Source organism: Amphiura filiformis, chromosome 12 (genome assembly GCF_039555335.1).
Source record: "Amphiura filiformis chromosome 12, Afil_fr2py, whole genome shotgun sequence".
Taxonomy (NCBI): domain Eukaryota; kingdom Metazoa; phylum Echinodermata; class Ophiuroidea; order Amphilepidida; family Amphiuridae; genus Amphiura; species Amphiura filiformis.
Window position 1 is genome coordinate 25,054,203 of NC_092639.1, and position 23,918 is coordinate 25,078,120.

Here is a 23,918-nt window from a genome sequence, read left to right on the forward strand (position 1 = left end):
TTAATTGTAAAAGCCAAATATTTGTGACATGACAGCCCAGTTGAAGGCATTTGTGGACAAGTTTTCACTATTGTTGTATAAATTGCTTTAAAAAAAAGTGTAAGGTGTCCAAAACTGAAGTGAAAAGGGCCACTTTATGGATACACAGGGGGGTGTCCGAGTAATACTGAGTTTGGTGACGAAATGTGACAAGCCTTTTTACAGGCTTTTGGCCGAGGACACACCTTCAAGCAATGCCTAAAATAAGCTAAAATAATTACTATACTTTTTATATGACTGCATGTTTTTAGGCAAATAATGGGCCTATTCAATTATGTGTAATTTAACTTTTTGCTCTTCTCTTTTTCTTCCTTTTCTCTTCTCTTTTCTCCTTTTCTCTTTTACCCTTTCCCTCTTTTTCTGTACGAAATTACCCTATATACAAACTCACTCCACTGACATGTATATTCTTCCAAGGTACATACATACTTCAAACTTTCTCTAGTGGTATTTGAATATCCAAAGCATGCCAGAAATCAAGTTGCATACTGTACTATTTGTTGAAGAAATAATTAGACAAACACATCATTTCAGCTTTGCAGGCTCATACATCACAAAGTATTTAAAGATGTATACTATTATATATTGCTGTATTTAGGTGAATGGTCTGCTATATGCAGCACAGGAGATATGTGGATTAGAATACAACAAAGAAGTCCAGCTGTTTCTTGTACGCCATCTTTGTCATTGTTACGGAACTAATACCTTGGAAACATTGTCACAACAGAGAATTCTGCAATGGGTCATACCTCAAGAATTGATCCCACAGGTATGGATTTTGATCAAAGGAGTTTTGATTCAGCCTTTCATTGATGTGTGCAAATATTGGATAAGTTGACATTATTTGTTTATGTCAAATGATGCCCAAGTAGGGTAAACCATTGGTGGCAGAACATTATTATTTTTGGAGTGGCAATATTTGTTTTGGTGCCAATGTGTTACAGCTGTTAAATGGAGTGCATACATAGACAGACCATCTCACAACATAGGCCTGATAATTGTTGATTTCTAGATGCTCCCTGAGGCCATTTCTGATCATACTCCAATGGTGGATTTTGTCTATGCAAAAATACATTTCTTTTTACCCTTGCCACCCCAATATTTTCGGGATGGCAATATTCACCACCTGGTTCCACTGCATATTTACCTTTTTCCCTGCTTCCCATTATGCATTAATCCTGGGGGGGGGGGTACATCCACCGCATTCCACTGGGAGTCTCGCAAAATATATCTATTAATTTAAAGGCACTAACAGTGGGTGATGATCGGGTGGCTACAGGAAAGTTATTATAACGTTTGGATCATAGACAATTAGACACTAACTGCTCCATCACCGAACCTCCTGTTGTATTTTGGGGTCCCTAGACGATTTACATCCAGAGCTTAGTGGTTTAATTGATTCGAAATGGCTTTTGAATACTGAGGCTATTTGTGAGGTAGCTATAGTCCACATGATTATGCACAGTTTTGAAAACATACAAACTTTGAACATGATTTGTTTGTCAACATGCAGCTAATAAAGTGTCTAGTAAGGTTGAAGCTGAGTGTGTGTGACATGGAAGCCTGAGGTAAATAATGCAAGCTGCTTTGTTTTGCAAACACTGGAGGTGTAACATACATTACCAGTCTTGTATTCAGCAAGCAGTGCATTGGCATAGTCCAATTTGGACAAACAATTAAAGGCCCATTCAGTGATTTGCTCATCTGAACGATCATAAAAATCATCAAAAGTCAGATTTTGGTACCTTTGTCATTGTCATAGATGTGCTAACATAGCCTGCTAGTAGTACAGCAGAAAGCTGTGTATGAAAGACAAAATAAGACATTTTACATGAATCTGTAATTTGTAATTTATATACTGACAGTATATAAATTGGATACATGTATTTCAATGTGGCTTCATCTTTGTCAATAATGCTGTTTCCTTGTTTTTTGTTCAAGTTTTTCATTTCAGAAATACCTAATGACAATTTTAATGATTTACCCTTCACTTTTAAGGGATTTATACACAATTTTGATTTTTTCATACTTTTGCTGGGATCAGTGAACCCGGGGTGGGGGGGCACTCAACACAAATTACCATACAGGTATGTTCCCCGAAAGACCCCCTTTTGGATTTCGCAGCTCTGAAAGACCCCTATATTTGACCAAAACAGAGCTCCGAAAGACCCTTGATATTGATAATTACAGCTCTAAAGACTCCCAAATTGCTCATTCGTCATATTTCTGGGTTTTTTCAGGCGATTTTCAACCAGAAAGCCAAGAAAGATCCTTGATTTTGACTGTTTGCAGCTCCAAAAGATCCCCTTTACCGGTACACCATCAGCTCCCAAAGACCCACCACCTCAAAATTCCGAGGAACATACCCACCAAAATTTTTTGATGTGCCCTCTGGGGTCAGTGAATGGGACTTTAAGGCCTTTCATTTCATTGTTACAAGCATACCTGTATGGTATTTCAATGTGGCTTCATCTTTGTCAATAATGCTGTTTCCTTGTTTTTTGTTCAAGTTTTTCATTTCAGAAATACCTAATGACAATTTTAATGATTTACCCTTCACTTTTAAGGGATTTATACACAATTTTGATTTTTTCATACTTTTGCTGGGATCAGTGAACCCGGGGGTGGGGGGGGCACTCAACACAAATTACCATACAGGTATGTTCCCCCGGAAAGACCCCCCTTTTTGGATTTCGCAGCTCTGAAAGACCCCCTATATTTGACCAAAACAGAGCTCCGAAAGACCCTTGATATTGATAATTACAGCTCTAAAGACTCCCAAATTGCTCATTCGTCATATTTCTGGGTTTTTTCAGGCGATTTTCAACCAGAAAGCCAAGAAAGATCCTTGATTTTGACTGTTTGCAGCTCCAAAAGATCCCCTTTTACCGGTACACCATCAGCTCCCAAAGACCCACCACCTCAAAATTCCGAGGGAACATACCCACCAAAATTTTTTGATGTGCCCTCTGGGGTCAGTGAATGGGACTTTAAGGCCTTTCATTTCATTGTTACAAGCAAAACAAAATTTAGAGACTTGCAAAGAGCAGTGATATATTAGATGATATGTTCAATGATCTTATCAAAGGATATACCCAGGTTCCTTATGGATGAAGATAGTACAATTTCATCAGTGCCAGTGAACAAAGTGGTGCTTGAAAGGTGGGTTAAGTTATGTGGTGATGCTGCAATGAAGAATTCCTCATCCTTGAAGTATTGACTTTTTTCTAATCATCAGGTCAATCATCAGGACACAATTTTAATTGATTAATTTTTGCTTTCTTCTGATTCCCACTTTATTTCACAGAATGAGGAATGTCCTGATAGATTTGTGGTTTGTGGTGATGCTTACTGTAGCATTCGTGAAGCCATGGCACAGGCAGCCATTACTAGACAGTATAAAGCTTTGGATAAGACCCTCGAGGTAGAGCAATTAGAGTTATACAAGAAACATTCACATAAAAACAAACATGTATCTGCCAAAACAATAAACAAGTCTGTTTCCAGTGGCAGTATACTAATAATAATTACTGGCAGCAGTTTTTTACACATTACATAGATTTTTTCCCATTAAAATAAATCAAAAATATTAGCCTGTTCATTGTCCCAAGAATTAACCAACAGTGATGGAAATATGTTTTCACACTACCAAAGTCCCATAGACCTTAACCCTAACCCGCCAGGGGCTTTTTGGCGATGGAAAGGGAAAGAAAGAAGGAATAAAGAGAGAAACAAAGAAAGAAGTTGTTTGCTCGGGTGGGATTCAACCCGAGACCCCTCGCATGCCAACCACTGACAACTTTGCCATGGGTCTTGGGCTTCGCTGGCCAGCGAAACTGTGCCTATATATCACTTAGGGCGATTGCGTCATCACACCATGTGGGATGCACGCACAAACAGTGCATATATCAAGTAGTATTTTGTAGTACTCAGGTGTGTTAGGGTTAAGAAAACATATTTTCTTCACAGGAGCGACTAGGATGGTTCAAGTTAGCCCTTGCCTGACCCCTCCGACTAGGAAAAATAATAGGTTATGACTGGCCCTTAAAGTCTTAAGTCTGGGAATTACCTATGAACATTGTTACGAGTCGTACTGACTCAAGGCCAAAATCACCTTTTACCCAAATTCACACAAATGCACAACACAAATACACTGTTGATTAAGCTAACAAAATCTAAGTCTTTAATTGAAAACAAAGTATGATTGGTACATATAACAATATCGCATATACAATAAAATCACACAATTACAGTTTTATTCTATCAGTACTTAACTGGTGATCCTAGAGTTCTTGCAATGTTCTGGACGACTGATGTATATATCCTTATTCACTTGTCCTGCGAAAATCAGCGAAGTCCATTGTACACTTGTGTTTATAAATATCCTTGCGTATGAAATCCTTGCACCGAAAATGATGCTGCTTTCTCCAATCATTTATCTTCTTGCGCTGCTTTCTCCAAAAAATATATCTCCTTGCGCTGCTTTCTCCAAAATATATCTCCTTGCGCTGCTTTCTCCAAAAATGGTGCTATTTCCACCTTTCACACAATATCTTCAGGAAGCAGGACTGTGATGCAGTTGTCCCCACTTATATTGACAGTTGTGTTGGATCAAAAACCATAGATCATCATATTTAGATAATCTATGCATAAACTAGACTTCAGCAAGTCGACAGAAGAATATATATTCCTTTCTTGGAACAAGTACGCTTTTTGACGTATTGTAGATCTTCTCCGACAACACTGGCAGGTAGTAGTGCTTTGACTACGTAAAATAATTCTGTTTCGCAATTTCCTTTCTTTGAAGGAATCGGACTGTAAGCATATTAGCTAGCTAGCCCAGATCAACAATATAAACTGTGAAGAATTATGTTTACATTTTCTTATATACCAAGCAGTGGGAAATCCCAAATATTAATAGCCAAATGTGATCTTGGAAATTCCCAAGCCTTAATTATAACATTAACCTTTCACATGACATCACTTCCTGTGGGTTTTTCCCATGATGTCATTCTTTACTTTACAATCTCAGGGGAATTCCCATATGATCCAAAATTAGAAATGATTCAATTTGTTTTTGATCAAGTTGCTGCAAGAAAGGGGAATCCCTAAAATGTCTCATGAAATAGATTTTAATTGTAAACAAAGATAAATCATCAAATTAAATTACTCAAGGCACATCACAACATGCAAAGTCATGCTAGAGTTTCTATACAGAAAACAGAAGAAAAAGGCTACTTGAAATCATTAACAATTAATCTCCCTTATTTGTGGTACACTTGCAGGATTTAACATTACTAATCATAACCAATCCAAATTAAGAAAATTCATGCAGATTTCTGCTCATTTTAATGCTTAATTAATACTGTTAATGTTTTTTTCTGAGAATTGAAACAGGCAGTAAATTAAGGGCACTTAATCATGTTTCTATTTGGTGATGTGAAATTTGAAACATTAACATGATGTTATCAATGCTTTTTTTCTGCAAGTAATATGTGTACTAAAGACTAAAATTTGCATGCATTTTTTCTTATATGTTGAGAGAAATTTCAATGTGGGATGCATGCTTGGGCAGTGGATATATCACATAGTAATTTGTAGTACCGGGAGTGTTAGGGTAACATCATTTTAAAAAATGTTACTTTTCATTCATTTTGTTATGTTCTCAATGGTTAATTGAGTCCTTTAACTTTTTGCTGAGTCTGTTTGACAACATCAAAAATGTATTAGGAAGCTACTATTGCTTGATGTTTCTGATTCAGTGAAGTATTTTACACATGACTCTTGGGTGTAAATTTTTCCTCCATTAGGGTTAACTTTCCAGTTATGAGGTTATGGTTTAGTTGTGTTTCATTGTTATAATATTCCTTTCTGGTTGCTTTGTTTAGGGATGCAATCAGCAGCTGGCTGAACAGAGAGAGTATATTTTCATGCTGTCACTATATAGAGAGGTTACCATGATGTATGGTTCTCAGCAAGATCTACTAATAACCCAACAAGTAAGAAAAAATATAAATAAATGAAGGGTAACAAATAAAATTGGCTGAAGCAGAATTCTAAACAGTAACCTCTGGATTGCCAGTCTAGTGGTCAACCACCTGATTTATACAGTCCGACGATAAAAGCCATCCCATTCATATTGTTGCTATAAATGTAATGAACCTTTGTATAAAGTTTTGAGTTTTTCAGTCTAATTGAATCTATTGTCCTGCTTTAAGGCAACATGAGAGATCACAAAGCTCATTGTAATGGGGTTTCTTTTCCCCATGTGCATGATTTTTTCTGGGAAGGGGAAATAGTGAAAACCTTTTATTTTAGCCTATTATTTGTCATAACCTAATTACTGCAATACATATGGAAATGGAAATGTGAGCAGTGGCTTCCTTGACTCATTTTCTATATATAAGATCAATGTATTACCTGCAGAAATAAACTATTATTTAAGTAAAATTACTAAAGCTGGAAAAGTATGATCTGAAGGTTCTAAATCGCGCGCGTAATCACAATATTTCGCATTCGCGCATTTCTGACTCATTATTTCCCACCAATTTACTAAGCTGTCTTGAGCCATGTGACTTTTTAGAGTTGAAAAGAGTGAAATAAATCAAGCAAAAATACGAATAAATATTAGCAAGTTGTAGTTTATCAGTTTCAAGTGAAAGAATACATCTTAGTGTTGATAAATATCAAAAAATCTCAAATTCGGTCGTGGACGAATGTGTCTTCCATTACTCTGGCCTTAACATCTTTATGTACGTAGTTTTCTTTGACAATGTAAAAAATATAAATACCAACACACAAAATATTTCTGTTTTTCCACACAGGTGAGAGATGACATAAAGAGCTACATTGAGACACACACTGTTGTTAGGCAAAAGGTATATATTCCTGTTACAAATATTTCACTACAGAAATTGAATTATTTATTCATTGATCATGCATATTGTAATATTCAGTGGCAGTTCTATGGGGTGGCAGTGCCATGGAGACACACCCTGCCAAACAAATGGGCCTTGCCTACCTATATGCCCCACCCCTTCAAAACAAAAATCAGTAATTGCCAAATTTTAGGAATATTTTCAGATTACCCACTCTTTTCTCTCTCTGCTTTTAGGATTGACATGATTGAGGGGATGATGTTTATCCCTGATGATCTTCAGCAAGAGGGTGGTCATGGAGGAAATGAACCAATTATGATATCTGTATTGGCAGTGCTATAATCTTGAAGAAATTACACTACATTGTTTATAGATGGCCAGTTTATGTATATGTGACCCGTTCTGACAAAACCAGGAACCAGGAACAAGTCGCATTTTAGCCATTTCATGATTTGAATAAAAATGTAAGCAATGAGCTTCAAAATGATACCAAAATTATATACATAGCATCAATACTTTTCAAGATATGGCTAATTTTGTAAATGATTCCTTGAAATTTTTGCTGAACTGCTATTCTGAGAAACTAATTAGTTTCCTGCTTTGCACGGGATTGAATAGGGATTGTCATAGTTCAACTGTCAATTATTGATTAAATAAACCTCATTTTGATAAGTATTTTCAAGGATTTGAAAGTCCACTCAGTCCCAAGGTCAAATACCATGAACTTAAGAATTCCAAAATTTGATTATGTTTGGGGGGATGTCATCTTTAATGGCCTATAACTCAAAAATATGCCTGGCGACTTGTTCCGGGTTTTGTTGGAGTTGGTCACATATATGAGAAAACAAACAAAGAAAATTGTTTTATCAACCCAAAAACACAAATATATGTTTATGTCACAGGTATTTGCAGTGAGTCTGATTGACAACATTTACATGAGTGGTGCCTGTGACCAACTAGTTGCATCACCAGGACAAAGTATCTTCCATCAATCATTGGTTGCTATGGTGATGCATGCTATCATCACCTTTAACTGTAGCCAGGGTAACTCAGATGTAAGTCCATTGGTCAATCTATTGCAGAAACCAAACCTGATGAAGGTAAGTGTACGAAAGGTAATTGTCATTTTCATCTCTGTAAAGTTTTACATATGTTCAGGCCTTTACGTTTGAGACGAGCAATTCGTTTATCGTAATAAACTGGCCTTAATCCCCAGTCAAGATTAATAGGTAAATTTTCACGGGAAAATTTTCTGGATACGTGACCAATGCGTATCAATGTGAGTGTAACCCCGAGCCTGATCCCTGACCCCCGGTGGTGACCTCGCTATTCAAGTCTTGGTTATTTTGAATTGGAAAAGTGTTTTGGCCGCAGTTTCGATAGAAATTCGTGCATTGCAAAATTATTCAAAATCATGCAATCTCAATTTCTTCACAATATCATCAAAATGTAATTTTAAAAATATTTACCTACGGAAAAAAATATTTATCTACAGAAACTCTTGTTATAACATTATTAACTTCCGACAAGTAACTTATTTTGCATCCAAGGAGAAATTCTTCCTATTGAAATACATTGGAAGACCACCCGCTGTGCTCGGGGTCACATTCCATAATGCTAATATGTCTGCGCCCATGGGTGTCACGTGTCCAGAAAATTTTCCTGTGAAAATTTTCCTAGTAATCTTGACTGATCCCTGAGAATGAACGAAAGGGTGTCAACAGTCATGACAGTGCATGTTTCATATTGGTATGAATGATCTTGAATTTGAAATTTCAAGACTGTTTGTGTCCTCCAATTTTTCATGACAAGAAAAGTCAAACCCAGGAGCCAAGCACTTTTTCACATGCAGTTGAATGCTTTTCAAAAATTCATTTAACTTATTCCCTTAAATAAGAGGCAGTTGAGTTAAGAGGTGTTAATTCAGTGTTTTTATTATGATCTGATGATTGTTGAATAAATGCAGCTCCAGTAAAAAGCATTTATACTCTCAACTACGACGTTAACAGCTCGCCTATTACTAGAGAGTGATTCAACCACTCGCCTAACATCATGCTAGCGAGTGATTAACCACTCACCTTTAAAATCTAGATGGCAAGGCCTGTATGTTGTACATACCCATAGTATGCTTTGATCAGTGCCAAACAATTTGAGATTGAACATTCATATGGGACACAAAACAATTTCTATCTAGTATGTCTCTGTATGGATTAGGCCCAAAAAATATGTTTGGTTGCCCTCAGAGACCGACCCAAAAAATTAGGAATCTTGGTTTCTGTGGTATGATGACAACATCCAGCAGGAAAGATACATTAGGAGGCACCTGGCAGCGCAAGACTCGCTCCGGCGTAGGCTAATGACGCACTTACCATTCAGAAGGACAAAGTCGGTGAAGAGTTTGCTGATAAACAAAGCATGTGATAATATGCATTGCTTTAAATCACTCTCAACCTGTGATGTTACTGAAATTATCTGTAAAATGTTAAACAAAGCTTGCTCTTTGGACACCATTCTTTTCATGGCTTATAAAACCAATTTTATCATTTTGGTACCCATCAACAATTGTTAATTGTTCTCTTTTGTCAGAAGTGTTTCCTGACACTCTCAAACACTCCATAATCACGCTGGTACTTAAGAAAACCAAATTTACTTAAAAGTTATCTTCCGGTGGCCAATATTCATTTCATTATATTCATGCTTCTACCTCTGTCAAAAATCTTTTTGCAATGTTTGATTCTGCCATTCCATACTATGTTCAGAAATGTGTAAGTTAGAATGTAGCAAACACTCTTGGTCATGACCTTTTGTAGATGTCCTGCTCAGATGTCCCCGGGTGTCCTACAGACTGATAACAAATATATTGTGACAAATAAAATACCCAGAAACCCTTCAATCTCAAGAAGTGATCTACTAACAGCAATGGCCCTGACATAATACACGAGACATAGTTATGCCAAAAGGTATATTGCATTTGGTAAACAATATACCATATGATCAAAGATGCTTGATTTCTAATTTGACTTAATATTGTTGTATTTGCCCAGAATTCTTATCTACCAACAATGCCTGAAGATCACAGAATGGAAGTTAAGAGAGCGATTGATGAGGCAGGTAGAAGAGGAGAAACATATGCTTGGTATGGTAAGTAATCTCAGTATTTTCCCAATTATTCCTGAAGAGCACAGAATGTGAAACAAGGGAAGCCTATACCTGTTAAGGCAAAGGCAGCTAATATGGCAAGTAATTCCATTTGGTTTCCTTGAGGCAGTGACATCAGCAGAGTGCACACTTTAGTGTAGTGCATACTAGTATTTAATTGCATGCATAAGAACTGGCATGTTTACACACACGATCAAAGGCAATGCATTTGTACACGCTTGATATAAATTATAACTGTGACAAAGTACTGATGGCACAACCTTGAGGAAGCCAAATGGGCTACAGACTCAATTTCATGATCTAACTGTTAACCGATTCATTAGTAGTGTCAACTTAATTCTAGTTAGAAAGAAGTTTCATTATTTTTATCTCGTATGTATAATGGGTATTTGCCCAATTTTATGATATAATTATTAAATTAATGAAACAGTGGAGGGCTTACAGTGAGAATTTCAAATGAAAGAATGCAGTGTGCCATATTAGACGTGTGTATTCCTCCACTGGGTGCCGTCCAGTGACCTCCCTGTGGACAGTTTGTCATGGTTGAGTGGCAGGATATGGGCGTTTGTCATGTTGTGTTCATTCATTTAAAATTCTGCCTGTGATTATACTGTCTGTCTTTAAAATATATATATAATATAAATTTTATCTGGTCAAAATCAATTACATGTATATTTTACTGACCTGACAACCATCTTGGGTGGTCAAAATTGTCAAGTCAGTAAAATATAATAGGTTTTGACAATATGAAATTTATTATTATGAGTTTCTGCAAACATAGTGAACCTCTTAAAGATTTCTTTAAAAATGTTGATTTCAGGAAATAGAAATAGAGGTTATACCTAATCAGACTGAGCCCCATATTTGTAGTTCAGGTATGAAGTTAGCCTCCCTATGTGTGAACACCATAAAGCCAGTAACTTTTCTGTCAATTTAGAATGTTTTATGGACCTCTCTGACCCCTTTCCTCCCTTTTCAGGCCTATTCTTGACTTTCCCCAGTGTCCCAGTATGTTGCCTCATTGTGTTTTGCTCCAATAATATGCTCCTTCAAAAGTAAGTAATGTAGAGCAGACTGACATGGGTTTTAGGTAGCTAATTATTAAGAACTCAATTGAGATTTTGAATATGAAATTTCAATGCATTTACTCTTATTTTATCTGTTTAAAATTTTATCTTACAGAATGTCCAAATGGTCATCTTTATACCATTGGAGATGTAAGTTTTGAAAAATCATGTTCATGACTTCCTCTTCTAAACAAAACAGTTCATATAAAATTGAGAAATTTTTGTCCTAATTGCTTTTTAAAGCTGAATATATAGTGATAAAATTCAAAGGTGGTGTGCTTTACATGGTTACTGCACTGCAAAAACAAGTGTTTATATTTAAACACCATATTGTGTTTATTAGAGCAACACTTAATAAACACATAATTCATGTTAATGGTCTAACACTAATGTTAATGGTTCTAACACTAATGTTCATAAATTAACACTTGGTGTTATATTACAAACATTGGTGTTTGTAATATAACACCAAGTGTTAATTTATGAACATTAGTGTTAGACCATTAACATGAATTATGTGTTTATTAAGTGTTACTCTAATAAACACAATATGGTGTTTAAATATAAACACTTGTTTTTGCAGTGTGACAATAAATGGAGACTCTTTCAAAATACCAGTTGTAAGAATCAAATTCATTACATACTTGATAATGTTTCATTTCAATTCATGAGGGTTATCATTGATGAAAACTTGACATGGAAAAATCACATTGATTCAATACCAAAAACAATCTCTAGGAACATTGGTATCCTCAACAATTAACTGGAAACATTTTATGCCAGGACATATGTGGTATTCTTTATATTGTGTATTCCAATCCTTTACCGCATAAATTATGGGCATGGTGCTTTAATATGGTGGTGATATGTGCAAAATATATCTAAATAAAATGTTCAAGTTACAAAAATGGGCTGTAATAACCATTTCTAATAGTCACTTAAGGCATCACATTGGCCACTTTTCTTGAAACTTAATCTGCTGAATATGTTTGATACCTTTACACTTGAACTACAATCTACGAAAAAAGTCCTTGGAACGCTTGATATACTCTGTCGAAATTCCGTGCAGAATTTCATATGATCATGGAAAGGACGTATATTTTGCCTGGGAACAAACATGACATCTACAACAATGATTTACCCTTCCCCTCTCCCCATCAATCAATGTTGGAACACATTGGGAAACCGCTGAAGACTTTGGTATTTCTCAACATTGCACGGGGGAGAGGGGGTGACAGTTTTCCGTTATTTACATGCAAGCGTTCCAAGACATTTTTCGTTGATTGTCTCTACCGAATGCAAAATATTTCATCTAAATTTCGTTTTTGTGTCATAACTCAAAAACGGAATGTCATATGAGCTTCATATTGCACACGATTTGAGAGTGGATTATATGCTTCAGGGGTGGAATTTCGGCGAGAGTCCGAGAGTCGACTCTCGCAGAGACTCCCGTAAAAGTCCTATTGCGAGAGTCCATGTGGACTCGCGCTGGAAATGATCGGCTCAGCGAACTTACGTTTAAGTTCAACACGCCTTAAAACTCAAAGCCTGCAAAATATAAAGGAAAAGTCGCCAAAGATGCAATGACATATATGGAAGTGAGAGTATGATGACACATATATTAAAAACTTAACTTTGTTAGTTTATTTGTTAGTTTGTTTGTTTGACTGCATTTTACGTAGGCCTACATATGAAGAGCTTTGTTTCAAAACCCCTTACATCCACTTTTGGCTGAAATTGAGTTATTGATATGACATTATAGTGTGGGTAAAAATACACATTTTGGTGGTTGTTTGACCTTCATACCACTTTCTCTTCCGGAGATATGGTATATTTCCGTTTGGGAAATCTTAGGAATTTCCGAAATCTGAACATAAAATGAATATAGAATTGTTTTGTTTTAATTTTTTGATGTATACTAGTAGCATGGAATGTTCTTTACCTATTAAAACCAAAGGGAACTGTTTTTGGGTCACTATTTTTGAAAAAAATCATTTTAATTAACAAAAGGTGTAGCATCGGAAATACTCAAAAAATGATTTTCCCGAATTTAATTAAAAATTCATAATTAAAAAAGTAAATGAGACATTTCGATTTTTCTTTTTGATTTTGAAAGCATTAGTCAAGTTACATAAAGTAGTGCAAACAAATGGGCTCAAATATGATTGCAAAGGTGGTTTCTAGAAAAGGGGTAAATTTGTTTTGTTGCAAAAGCCCTTACATCCACAAAAGGCACGATATAAAAGATATAATAAAATAAATAGGAAGGCTTCAAAATTGTACCAAACCTATTCTTTTAGTTTCTATTCATCAACACTTTATCCAAACCCAAATTGAATCAAATCGAACCAGTAATACTTGCACAATTAAAAAAAGCTGTTTTTCTCAAAAAGTCAAAAGTGGATGTAAGGGGTTTTGAAACAAAGCTCTTCATATAATACCTTTTGGACTCCCGCAATATTGTACAACGAGAATCCATTTACGGGAATCCACGGACTCTCGCAAAACTCTCTTGCGAGAATCCACTTGGACTCATGTGGCACTTTACGAAATTCCACCCCTGATGCTTTGGAATCATAACAAAATTGTTGATAAAGAAATTGGTTTATTTAGGGAGTGGTCACTGAAACCACCCCTATGCTAAACTACACACGCTTTAAGTAATTATGGCTCTAAACTGCTCTAAAATGTCATTTTGTCCCATAACTTAAAAACAAAATGTTGTATGAGCTTCATATTGCACACAATTTGGGAGTATATAATATCCCTTTGAATCATAATAAAATTGTTGATAAAGAAGTTGGATTATTTAGGGAATGGTCACTGAAAACACCTCCTATGCTAAATAACACACATTTCGTAATTATGACTCTCTACTGTATGATACTGAATCAAATCTCGTTTTTGTCTCATAATTCAAAAACATATAAATATAATTTTTAAAAATATTACAATGTTTTGCAGCATGTTTTTGAATTTTATTAAAACGTTCTGTACCCTTTATAATATAACCCAACATGTAAATGTTTTCTGTAAAACTTGTGTTTGCTGAGTATAGGCCTATCCAAACGAATCAGAAAGATTATGATGTAACAATTTGAAACAACTCATTTCTGAATATTATTTATAATAAAATATGCTTTTGCGGTGAGAAAAAAAAGAAATAAAAAGAAAACAACAATTGAATACACTTAAAGAAAAAAATAGACCCCCATGGGGACTCGAACCATTTGCATCAATCAATAGTCAAAAGATTACGAGTCAAAGGACTAAGCCGTTGCGCCGCTGGTATTTCGCAATCGAAGTAACCAGTTTTGGTCTTTTATAGTAGTCAGGTATCGGGGAAAGTGTAAACCTGTATAGTGGAAACGGCAAAGTGCATCAGTTTACCATAATGACAAAATGGTCCAAAATCGACCTTTTATGGTTTTTAGGCCGCATCTCATGAAGCGTGACGTTCGTTTACATTGGCTATACCAATTGAGAATGTTTGACTACAAAAGGAATGACGCATTGATCGCATTTATGAAATTTGTTAACAGTTTGGCATTTTGAATTGAAATAAGTATCTATACGTATATATTAATATCAATGCAGGGCAAACTGCTCAGTATGCACGTTGTTCAATGCAGCAGTTTACCAACAGATTACCATTATGGGTTTCCACTTTACACCCTTTGACTATTTGTGTTTTAATTGTGTTCGATCTTATCAATCACACCTTGTTAATTGAGAAAATGATCGAAGTTGGTGTGAGAAGAACCATTGTGCCATGGATTCGTGATTTTTTGCACAACAGACAGCAGTGTGTGAAATTGAATGATTCTTTATCTGAGTATGTTACGGTCAAAGGGGGGTTCCTCAAGGCACAAAACTGGGTCCTATTGGATTCCAAATTGTTATTAATGATGCTGCCACAGATGCCAAATCACAATACTGGAAATATGTTGATGACATGACCTTTGGTGAGAACCGTCATCGTAATGTTAAAGGCTGTCTTCAAGATGATTTGAATGATTTTACTGAGTGGGCCAAAAACAATAGCCTTAAATTAAATCCATCCAAATGCCAGGCTCTTCTTGTTAATTTTGGTAGATCAGAGCCACTACACACAGATTTGAGAATTGGTAATGAGCCTCTTCCTTATGTTGACAAAGCAAAAGTGCTCAGTCTCTGGTTACAAAATGACCTTAAATGGGACGCCCAGGTTAATGATATGCTAACCAGAGCTAATAGGCGTCTTTTTATGCTTCGCACTTTTAAAAAATTTGGCTTCTCTCAAGATGAGCTCACCATTGTTCTCAAAAGTTAACTTAGACCAAATCTCGAATATGCTGCTGTGGTTTGGCACTCAAGTATTACATCAAAACAATCTGCTGATATTGAAAGAATCCAAAAACAGGCATGTAGGACAATACTTGGTTGGAACTATACATCTTATGATGATGCAATTACTTCGTGCAATCTTGATTTTTTAACTAACAGAAGAGAATTACTCTGTCATTCATTTGCCGAAGGGCTATCAACCAATGCTCATACTAGTCATCTCATTCCCCCCACTAGGTTTGAAGCCCATGGTAGAAATCTCCGCAATTCAAGTGCAATATCAAAAATACCTGTCAGAACATCCAGGTTTGCGAATAGTCCAGTGCCATATTTTATTAATCAGTAGTTATCCTTTTGCACTTGCCATTTTTAGTGATTTTAAACAGTTTTGATGTATTACATGTATGCAGGTGTCATTATTATTTATATAATTCGTTGGCTGTATTCCATAGTGGCGTATAGTGATTTTTGGTCATTTTTTTGAAAATTGGCACATATGTTTTTAATGATGTTTTCTTTCATTTTTGGCTCAATTTGCAAAGAAATTGAGGCTATAGGCATGATCCGGATTTCTCTATGTTTTTTTCTTTCTCTTGCTACATCGTTTGAGTAATGGAGCTGGTAATTTGAGGTGGCGATCTTTGCAAGTTTGTTCATGAAAGTTACTTATTTTGCTGGGAAAAATGGACAGGAAGTGTGCTTTTTCGAGCAATTTGTCACGAAAAATTGTGCAGTTTCACAAGAATAATCTCATTCCTAGATTTCTTACATGCTATACCAGGTTTAACCTTGGTGTTTTAAGCAATATAAGTCATATGTTACATGTTTACACTTTAGCTTTGCCAATGATGTTACTGTGTTTTATGGAGGTTTAGATTTGGAGCATGTGTATTTTTGCAGAGACCTCTCAGATATTTGTGAGGATAGTTTTACATAGTAATTATTTTTTATGTGAGATTGTAAAATTCTAAAGCTCTTAAATATGCATAAACCACTAAAACCTAATGTCAACAGTAGAGTGTTTGTTCAAGTGCTTGACAAGGACAAAGTATTCAGGGTTGCCAAGCTCATGGTTTGGTAGCCCAAATGGGTAACTTTTGAAGATTTTCCCTGAGACTTCCAACAATTTCCTGTCCCACAGAAACAGATGGTTAAGAAAAAAAATTGGGTGGCTTTTCAGCAATGCAGGTGCAATTTGGATGTCTTGAAGCCTACATTTATTTAACTAATTAACAGACACAGATAAATTTGGGGTAAACTTAGTCATTGGAATCCTTGAGAGCATTCACATGGTAGATTTCCCCCCAAGTTTTTGTCCGAGAGCCGCTTTGCTCAAGCAAAAATTCCTCTGTGTGGACATGCCTAAAGACAAATATTTATTACTGCTAATATTCCTGTCAGTTTATACCTGAAGATATTTGGTGCCCATTCATTTATTTATTATTCATTAACAATTTATATGCAGAATAACCTCAGCACCTTGCCTCCCTCCTGAGCAGTGGCATTGGGAGCTAGGGGAAAGTTGCATCCCCAACACAGAAATTTCCAGTGATGAAAATGGGGATCGGGATCGGAGTATGTCATTAAAATGACTGAAAAAGGTCAAAATTGACAAATGGGGACAGAGTTTGGCTTTACTCCCGCACACTAAAATGCTGGCTATGCTGTTGTTCCTAAGGCCACCTTTGTTTCAGATGGACATTTTATTGTGAAAGGACCTATATGTCATTGCACAAGAAATACAAGAAAACATTTGCACATAGCCCCTGAATTAAAAGTATTTAATTATTTTTGTAATCACTCAAAAGCATTTTGTGAGAATTTTACATCTGAACTAAATGCTATCAATTTTTATGGGCGTTTTTATTTTACATGTAAAGTCTATGGGGGTGATGATTAGAAATGGACAGCAATATTGAAAAACCCTCATTTTGGGCCATTTTAGTCACTAAAATGACCATAAAAAAGAATAGCACTTAGTTCGGCTGTAAAATTCACACACAATGCTACCTTAGTGAGTACAAACATAATTAAATACATTTCATTCGGGGGCTATAGCAAAAAAGATTTTCCTATACCTTAAAGCCTTAATATATGATCTTATAATATGAAATTGGTTAATTTTTTTCAAACCTGATTTTTTTTGCATATTTGTAATGTTTACACATGTCCCAACTTGCACCTAAATGGAATCGGCCAAATTTGTTGTCTTTGTAGGTCAACAGAGCAAAGTTCGACATATTATCATAATTTTAACAATTATGATAATATGTCCTCCCATAGAACTGCATGTTAAATGGTCAAAATAACTAGTGGGGTTTCTTTCACTTTACCTCGTTATTTCAATTTAAAACGGACAGCAACCCTTCCCGGCAGTTATTACTAATATTATTTTAACATTTTGAATAAAGAATAACAAAATTAAAATTTGACGGAAATCGTACATTAAGTCTTTAATGGTTATGGAACAAAGGTGGAGGGCCCTGTTGCACATAAATGACCTTTATATACATGTACATTATGCCACATAAAATTAAAATTTTGTTTCACATCCCCACCATGAGAAGTGGATCTAATGTAACACCAAGATACTTGAATTCATTTGTATAATCAAGCATGTCATATTGTTGAACTTGGTAAGAATGTGAGATGCACCAAATACTATATTATTTAGTTTTATTGTTAATGTTGAGAGTTAACTCGTTTTTATAAAACCAACTAGCAATATTCTTGACATAAATAAATAAAGAAATGTTATAAACACAATTAAATACCAGTATATTTAAAAAAACCAATTTGATATATTCAACGGTTATACATATATCTGAACATTATATTTACGTCAAATTTCAAATAACAATTGAGCTACAGCACCCTTGGTGCTCTTGTTCTAAGTCTCATCAGTCAAAACTAGCTAATTAATTAGTAATTAATTAATTAAATGTGGCGTATAGTTACAAAGTGAAATTTTTTGTTTTTCATAGCACTGCGTATCGACCATACGCCACTTTTTATACACATTTTATAATTATGAAATATCGGCAAAAATTAAAAATATTGTATGTCATAGTGGCGTACACGTCTTAGTGACATATCAGACCTATACGCCACTATGGAATACAAACGATGAAAAGTAACGCCATAAGGATTACACGGCGACCGAGGTGGCGTAAGGTTAACGTTAGGTTAGGGTATTGCGTTTTGTTTGTTTTCCATAGTGACGTATAGCTTTGTGCTTTTTGTTTTCAGTTTGCCAGCAATAGTATGTATTTATTTCTTTTGAAAAATATATAACAATAAAATCTATTTAGTTTACTACAGAAATTTCACATCATTTACAAAATATAATGAATGTCTGATTTACACAACTCGATTTTAAATTGGCATTTCTTCAAACGCGATTTTCTCGAAAAGTTGTTTATTCGCGGCGCCCCACTATACGCCACTATGGAATACAGATGACGAATTTATATATGATCTCTTTATTTGTATGTGTGAGTGGGAGCATGAGGGAGTACCAGGTGTTTTTGGAGTATGTTTGAGCTCAGTGATATGTGCATATGTGTGGTGTGGCTGTGGGGTGAATTAGGTATACATGTGTGTGTGATTATATCGTGTAGGTGTGGGTGGCTGTTTTCTGTGGTGGTTGGGTGTTGTTTGTGTTCAGAGGTGAAGGGAACATGTGTGCTGGGCATGCTGGGGTGTGTGCATCTGCATGCATGGCGGTGTGTGCACTCATGCACCCTTTACCTGTGTACCCTTTTTCCACCCACACCAACTCAGCCCTGCATGCTGATGTGTTAATATGTGGCAATATCCATTTTTGCTTCATATGTGCAATATTTTTCATCTTTTATCTTGCATTATTTGAATTTAAATTTGTTGTTTATATATTTTGTATTTGTAATTTTGTAATATTTTGATGTCTTTTGATTAATGTAAAAATTGCTCAATTTGGCCTTAGGGCCACGATGCTTTTTCTAATAAAATGAAATGAAATGAAATGTGTTAATCATTGCTAAATTATGGATTCATTATTTTCTATGCTTCTTTTTTCTTTCTTTGTATTAAAAATAAAGAAAGGAAGAAAGAAAGAATGAAAGAAAGTAAGAAAGAAAGAAAGAAAGAAAAAAGAAAGAAGAAAAGAAACATCAATGAATGAATCAATGAAAGAATGAACGAAAGACATTTTAAATAAATAAAAACATGAACGTGGAAAAAAAGTTGAAGTGACCGCTTATAGCAGGCTTCCTCAAAAAGATTTGTTGAAGCGCCACATGAAATAAAAAGAAAACTGCAAAGTGCACGGGGGTCAGAGGTGGTACCCCCACCCCTGTGAAGCTATCGATTTTTTGAAATTTGAGGTGCAAATGACGCCATTTGGTGCAACATTTTGTACTATTTTAGCCTGTCTTTACAAGGATAACATGGGAATTTATTAATTAATTAATTTTTTTATATTTTGTTAAAATCTAAACGGCGCCGCGCGCCACTTGGGAAGCCTCGGCGCACTACAAGTGGCGCGCGGCCACTATTTGCGGACCCCTGGCTTATAGGTTAAAATTGCAAGCAGCTTAATCACGAAGCTCCCGTGGTTAAGGCAGAGGTCTTGTAAACCTGAGGGCCTGGGTTCGATTCCCAGGCGGTATCACTTTTTCTGTCTCATTTATTATTTGCGACGGTGAACCCGTGAAAATTTTGTTTATTATAAATACATGAAGTATACATTTTTGCTTTATTTTTTCTGTCTTTCTTTCTTCCTTTCTTTCTCTATGTTTGATTAATTTATTTAATCATTTCTTTCTTTCTTTCCCAAAAGCTCCCAAATGAAATACATTCCGATTTAAATATGATCTTATAATAGTCCTACAAACCCCCTCCGCCCTACCCCACCCCACATACATCCCACGCCCTACACCATGTACGCACACACCCCCACACATTATACATACACAAAATTGTGAAGCACAAATCTGCTGAAGATAGTTGTTACATCATGTCAAAAACAAGTTAATGCTATCTACTGAAGATAGTCGTAGTTTATTATTTACTTCCTTACAAATCGTAACGTACATGCGGTTTTAGTATTAAATTAAAACTCTTTTTTTTCTAACGCTCATTCACCTATCTGACAAGTGCTATGAAGGTGAACTTTAATATTAATTTTAAAAATAAATTGGACAACTCGGAATCATGCAGCTTAGAGCCGTAATTACGAGATATGTCTTTGATACGATTTCTCGGTTTTGAGATATAGCATAAAAATTTCATAAAATGCGTGTAAGTTAGGGTATGGGGTGTTTCAGTGCCCACTCCCTGAACCAACCAATTTCTTTATCAACAATTGTATTATGATTCCTAAGTACATGGTCTACTTCCAAATCCTGTGCAGTATGAAGCTCATACAACATTCTGTTTTGGAGTTATGGGACAAAAACGACATTTTAGAGCTATAATTGCGAAATGTGTGTATTTTAGCATAGGGGGTGATTGCAGTGACCACTTCCTAAAGAAACCAATTTCTTTATCAACAATTTTGTTATGATTCCAAAGCATATAATCCACTCTCAAATCGTGTGCAATGTGAAGCTCATACGACATTCCGTTTTTGAGTTATGAGACAAAAACAAAATTTAGATGAAATATTTTGCATTCGGCAGAGACAATCTACGAAAAAAGTCCTTGGAACGCTTGGTACACTCTGTCGAAATTCCGTGCAGAATTTCATATGATCATGGAAATGACGATATTTTGCCTGGGAACAAGCATGACATTTACAACAATGATTTACCCTTCCCTCTCCCCATCAATCAATGTTGGAACACATTGGGAAACCGCTGAAGACTTTGGTATTTCTCAACATTGCATGGGAGAGAGGGGGTGACAGTTTTCCGTTATTTACACGCAAGCGTTCCAAGACATTTTTCGTTGATTGTAGGAATGTCAAACAGTCTTTTGCATCAGCTACACCTTCACTGTGAAATAACCTACCTGAACATGTTCAACTATGTACATCTCTTGCTTCCTTTAAGGCTGTTATGAAGACAAGATGAGAACTAGTGTATGTCATTACTAATTGTATTATTGCTTTAAACATGTTTTGTTTTACTGCTTTTCATTTGATTATAACTGTTTTTACATATTTACGAATGTATGATATATATTTGTTTAGTTGTATATATATGCATATGCTCTGATATGTCAATGCCACATGAGCATCTTCTTTTAGACTGATACCTGCACATTACAAATATTCTTTATTATTATGTGATGTGTGATGTAATGTCATTATCTTGATGAAATTGTGACTTTACGATATGTTTTTTTTTCTGTGTTACAGTGTGGCAGACCAGTTTTCTATGGCCAGTGCAAGGAATGTGGCGCTAATATTGGTGGGGAAGAATATACATTGATTGAAGGAAATAGGAAAGTAAAAATGTAAGCTATTCTCTATCATATTTTGTCTTAATAGCAGGATCCCCAGCCACTCAGAGAAAATGAAAATCCAGTTTCCAGACTGGGAAAACTCAGTAAAAACCAGGAGATTTGTCGAAATATATGAATAAAAATATCGTATGCGATCGGATTTCACTGATGTTTTTCCATAAAGGCATAGCCATTCGTCATGAGAGACACTAACCATTATTTCAACCAGATTTTTGGTAAAATTTTGATTCATCAGATTTTGAATTTGATGGATTTGTTGTTGAGAAAGATACTGTGGATCCTGCAAGAAATATCAGTTTATCTGATGCAAGTGGTTCTGAGGTGCAAATTGACAGTGATGTCAACATTTAGGATTTGAAAGCCATGACTTTAATATAATTATTTGCTTGCCATACACAAAAGTCCCAGATAAATGGCAGCTGGGTTCAGCCATACCATCCCCACCAAGAAGAGTAATACAATTAAATTGTAATTGTAAATATGCTGAATTAATACACTTTTGAACAATGAACATTATGTACCAAATTATCTTTAAGTTGTAAAGAGAACATTACTATTAAAGGTTTTATAAAGTTGTATAGTTATTTTTGTGTTTTAACACAGAAATATAAATTAAAAAATTAAAACATGTGACTTGAAATGTGATGTGTAATAGTTAGTGACTTGGCATGACTTGAGAAAATCAGTGACTTGACTTGACCATTGGCAATGACTTGACTTGAGGTAATTTATAAATGACTTGACATGAGTCACTACCATTCTGTGACTTGACTTGGCTTTGGGGACTTGGTCACAACACTGCCCAAGAGGGCAATTATTTTCAACCGATTCAGCACCCGCCACCCCCAACAACGTTGAAATTCCAAATTTTCACACATCTCACACTGGTCAAGTAAAAATGTTTCTCAGGGAATTTTGTTTTTGTGAAATACTGAGAATTAACCCTGATTATGGATTGAACAAGAAATGTACTTTTGAAAACATTTCACATCATTGTGTACCTTATGTATCCTATATTGTGGGATAGGCTTTCACAACAGGAGTTCATAACAATTATTAAGATTTTAGCAGGTTCGCCAATGGACAAGTTTAGAATGATCATCTGACATCAGTCTGTATGATCACTGACCTCATAGGCAAGGGGCAGTCTATTTAATAATCGCACACAGAGGTACAGGGCAACCTGCTTTCGTGCAAACTCTTTGCAGTTGCATCAGTAGATAGACATGGTCTGCATGCTCTCAGTTCACAAGGGGCAGTCTTCATTAAGCCACCAATCTTTTTTACATTAGCAGATAGGGTAGGTTGGCTTGTTCTCTGTTGACAAGGGGAATCTTCAGTGAATGGCTCTTTTCAGAGCCACCAAAAACTTTAAAATTAGCAACTATAGGTGAGGTCTTTTTGTTCACAGTTCACAAGGGGCAGTATTCAGTGAATGGCTCTTTTCAGAGCCATCAGTAGGCAAGGGGCTGCCACATGTCTCATACTTAGGTACTTTGTCCTGAAGAATTCAGAGCTACTCCTGATGAAAGCTTGACAGTTCTAAACTACTCCGACAACAACCTGCTAATACTAACACATGTATATGAAGTAATTTATCAAATTATTCACCAGTATTATCATTTTTTCACATAGGGCTGACACCACAGCACATGGTCACATTCTTGGTGACGCTACTGGCAGACAAGCTAGGCCTATAGCTGAGCGACATTTATCAGCAGTAGCCTTATCGATTATCAGAGTTATTATGCATTCAGTGATGATAGGAGCTTCTGTGACAAATCCACAGGTATGTGTAGGGAACCTATGTAGGGAACCAATTTTTTGCCAAGTGTAAGAGTTTTGTTTGGTTTAGTCATTGGTGAGGACACACGGCCGTTCGCCGCCTATGCGTGATGTCTACTTTTATCTAGAGCGCCCTCAGTTTTGACTTAAGGAGTCTTATTTGGTTTAAGTGGTGTTGGGCGATACAAAGAGTTATTATTTAAAACTATCGATACCA

General features: G+C 35.7%; 1 protein-coding gene across 1 annotated transcript in view; it reads left to right on the forward strand.

The window, feature by feature from the left end:
- Positions 1-23,918, forward strand: part of LOC140166723 (E3 ubiquitin-protein ligase rnf213-alpha-like) — a 123,215-nt gene that overhangs the window by 94,889 nt on the left and 4,408 nt on the right. The window contains exons 34-42 of the mRNA XM_072190221.1: positions 638-808; positions 3,347-3,463; positions 5,928-6,038; positions 6,864-6,917; positions 7,820-8,017; positions 9,962-10,058; positions 11,259-11,293; positions 21,810-21,907; positions 23,552-23,705. Of these exons, the coding sequence (XP_072046322.1) occupies positions 638-808; positions 3,347-3,463; positions 5,928-6,038; positions 6,864-6,917; positions 7,820-8,017; positions 9,962-10,058; positions 11,259-11,293; positions 21,810-21,907; positions 23,552-23,705 (1,035 nt within the window). The remainder of the gene's footprint in view (positions 1-637; positions 809-3,346; positions 3,464-5,927; positions 6,039-6,863; positions 6,918-7,819; positions 8,018-9,961; positions 10,059-11,258; positions 11,294-21,809; positions 21,908-23,551; positions 23,706-23,918) is intronic.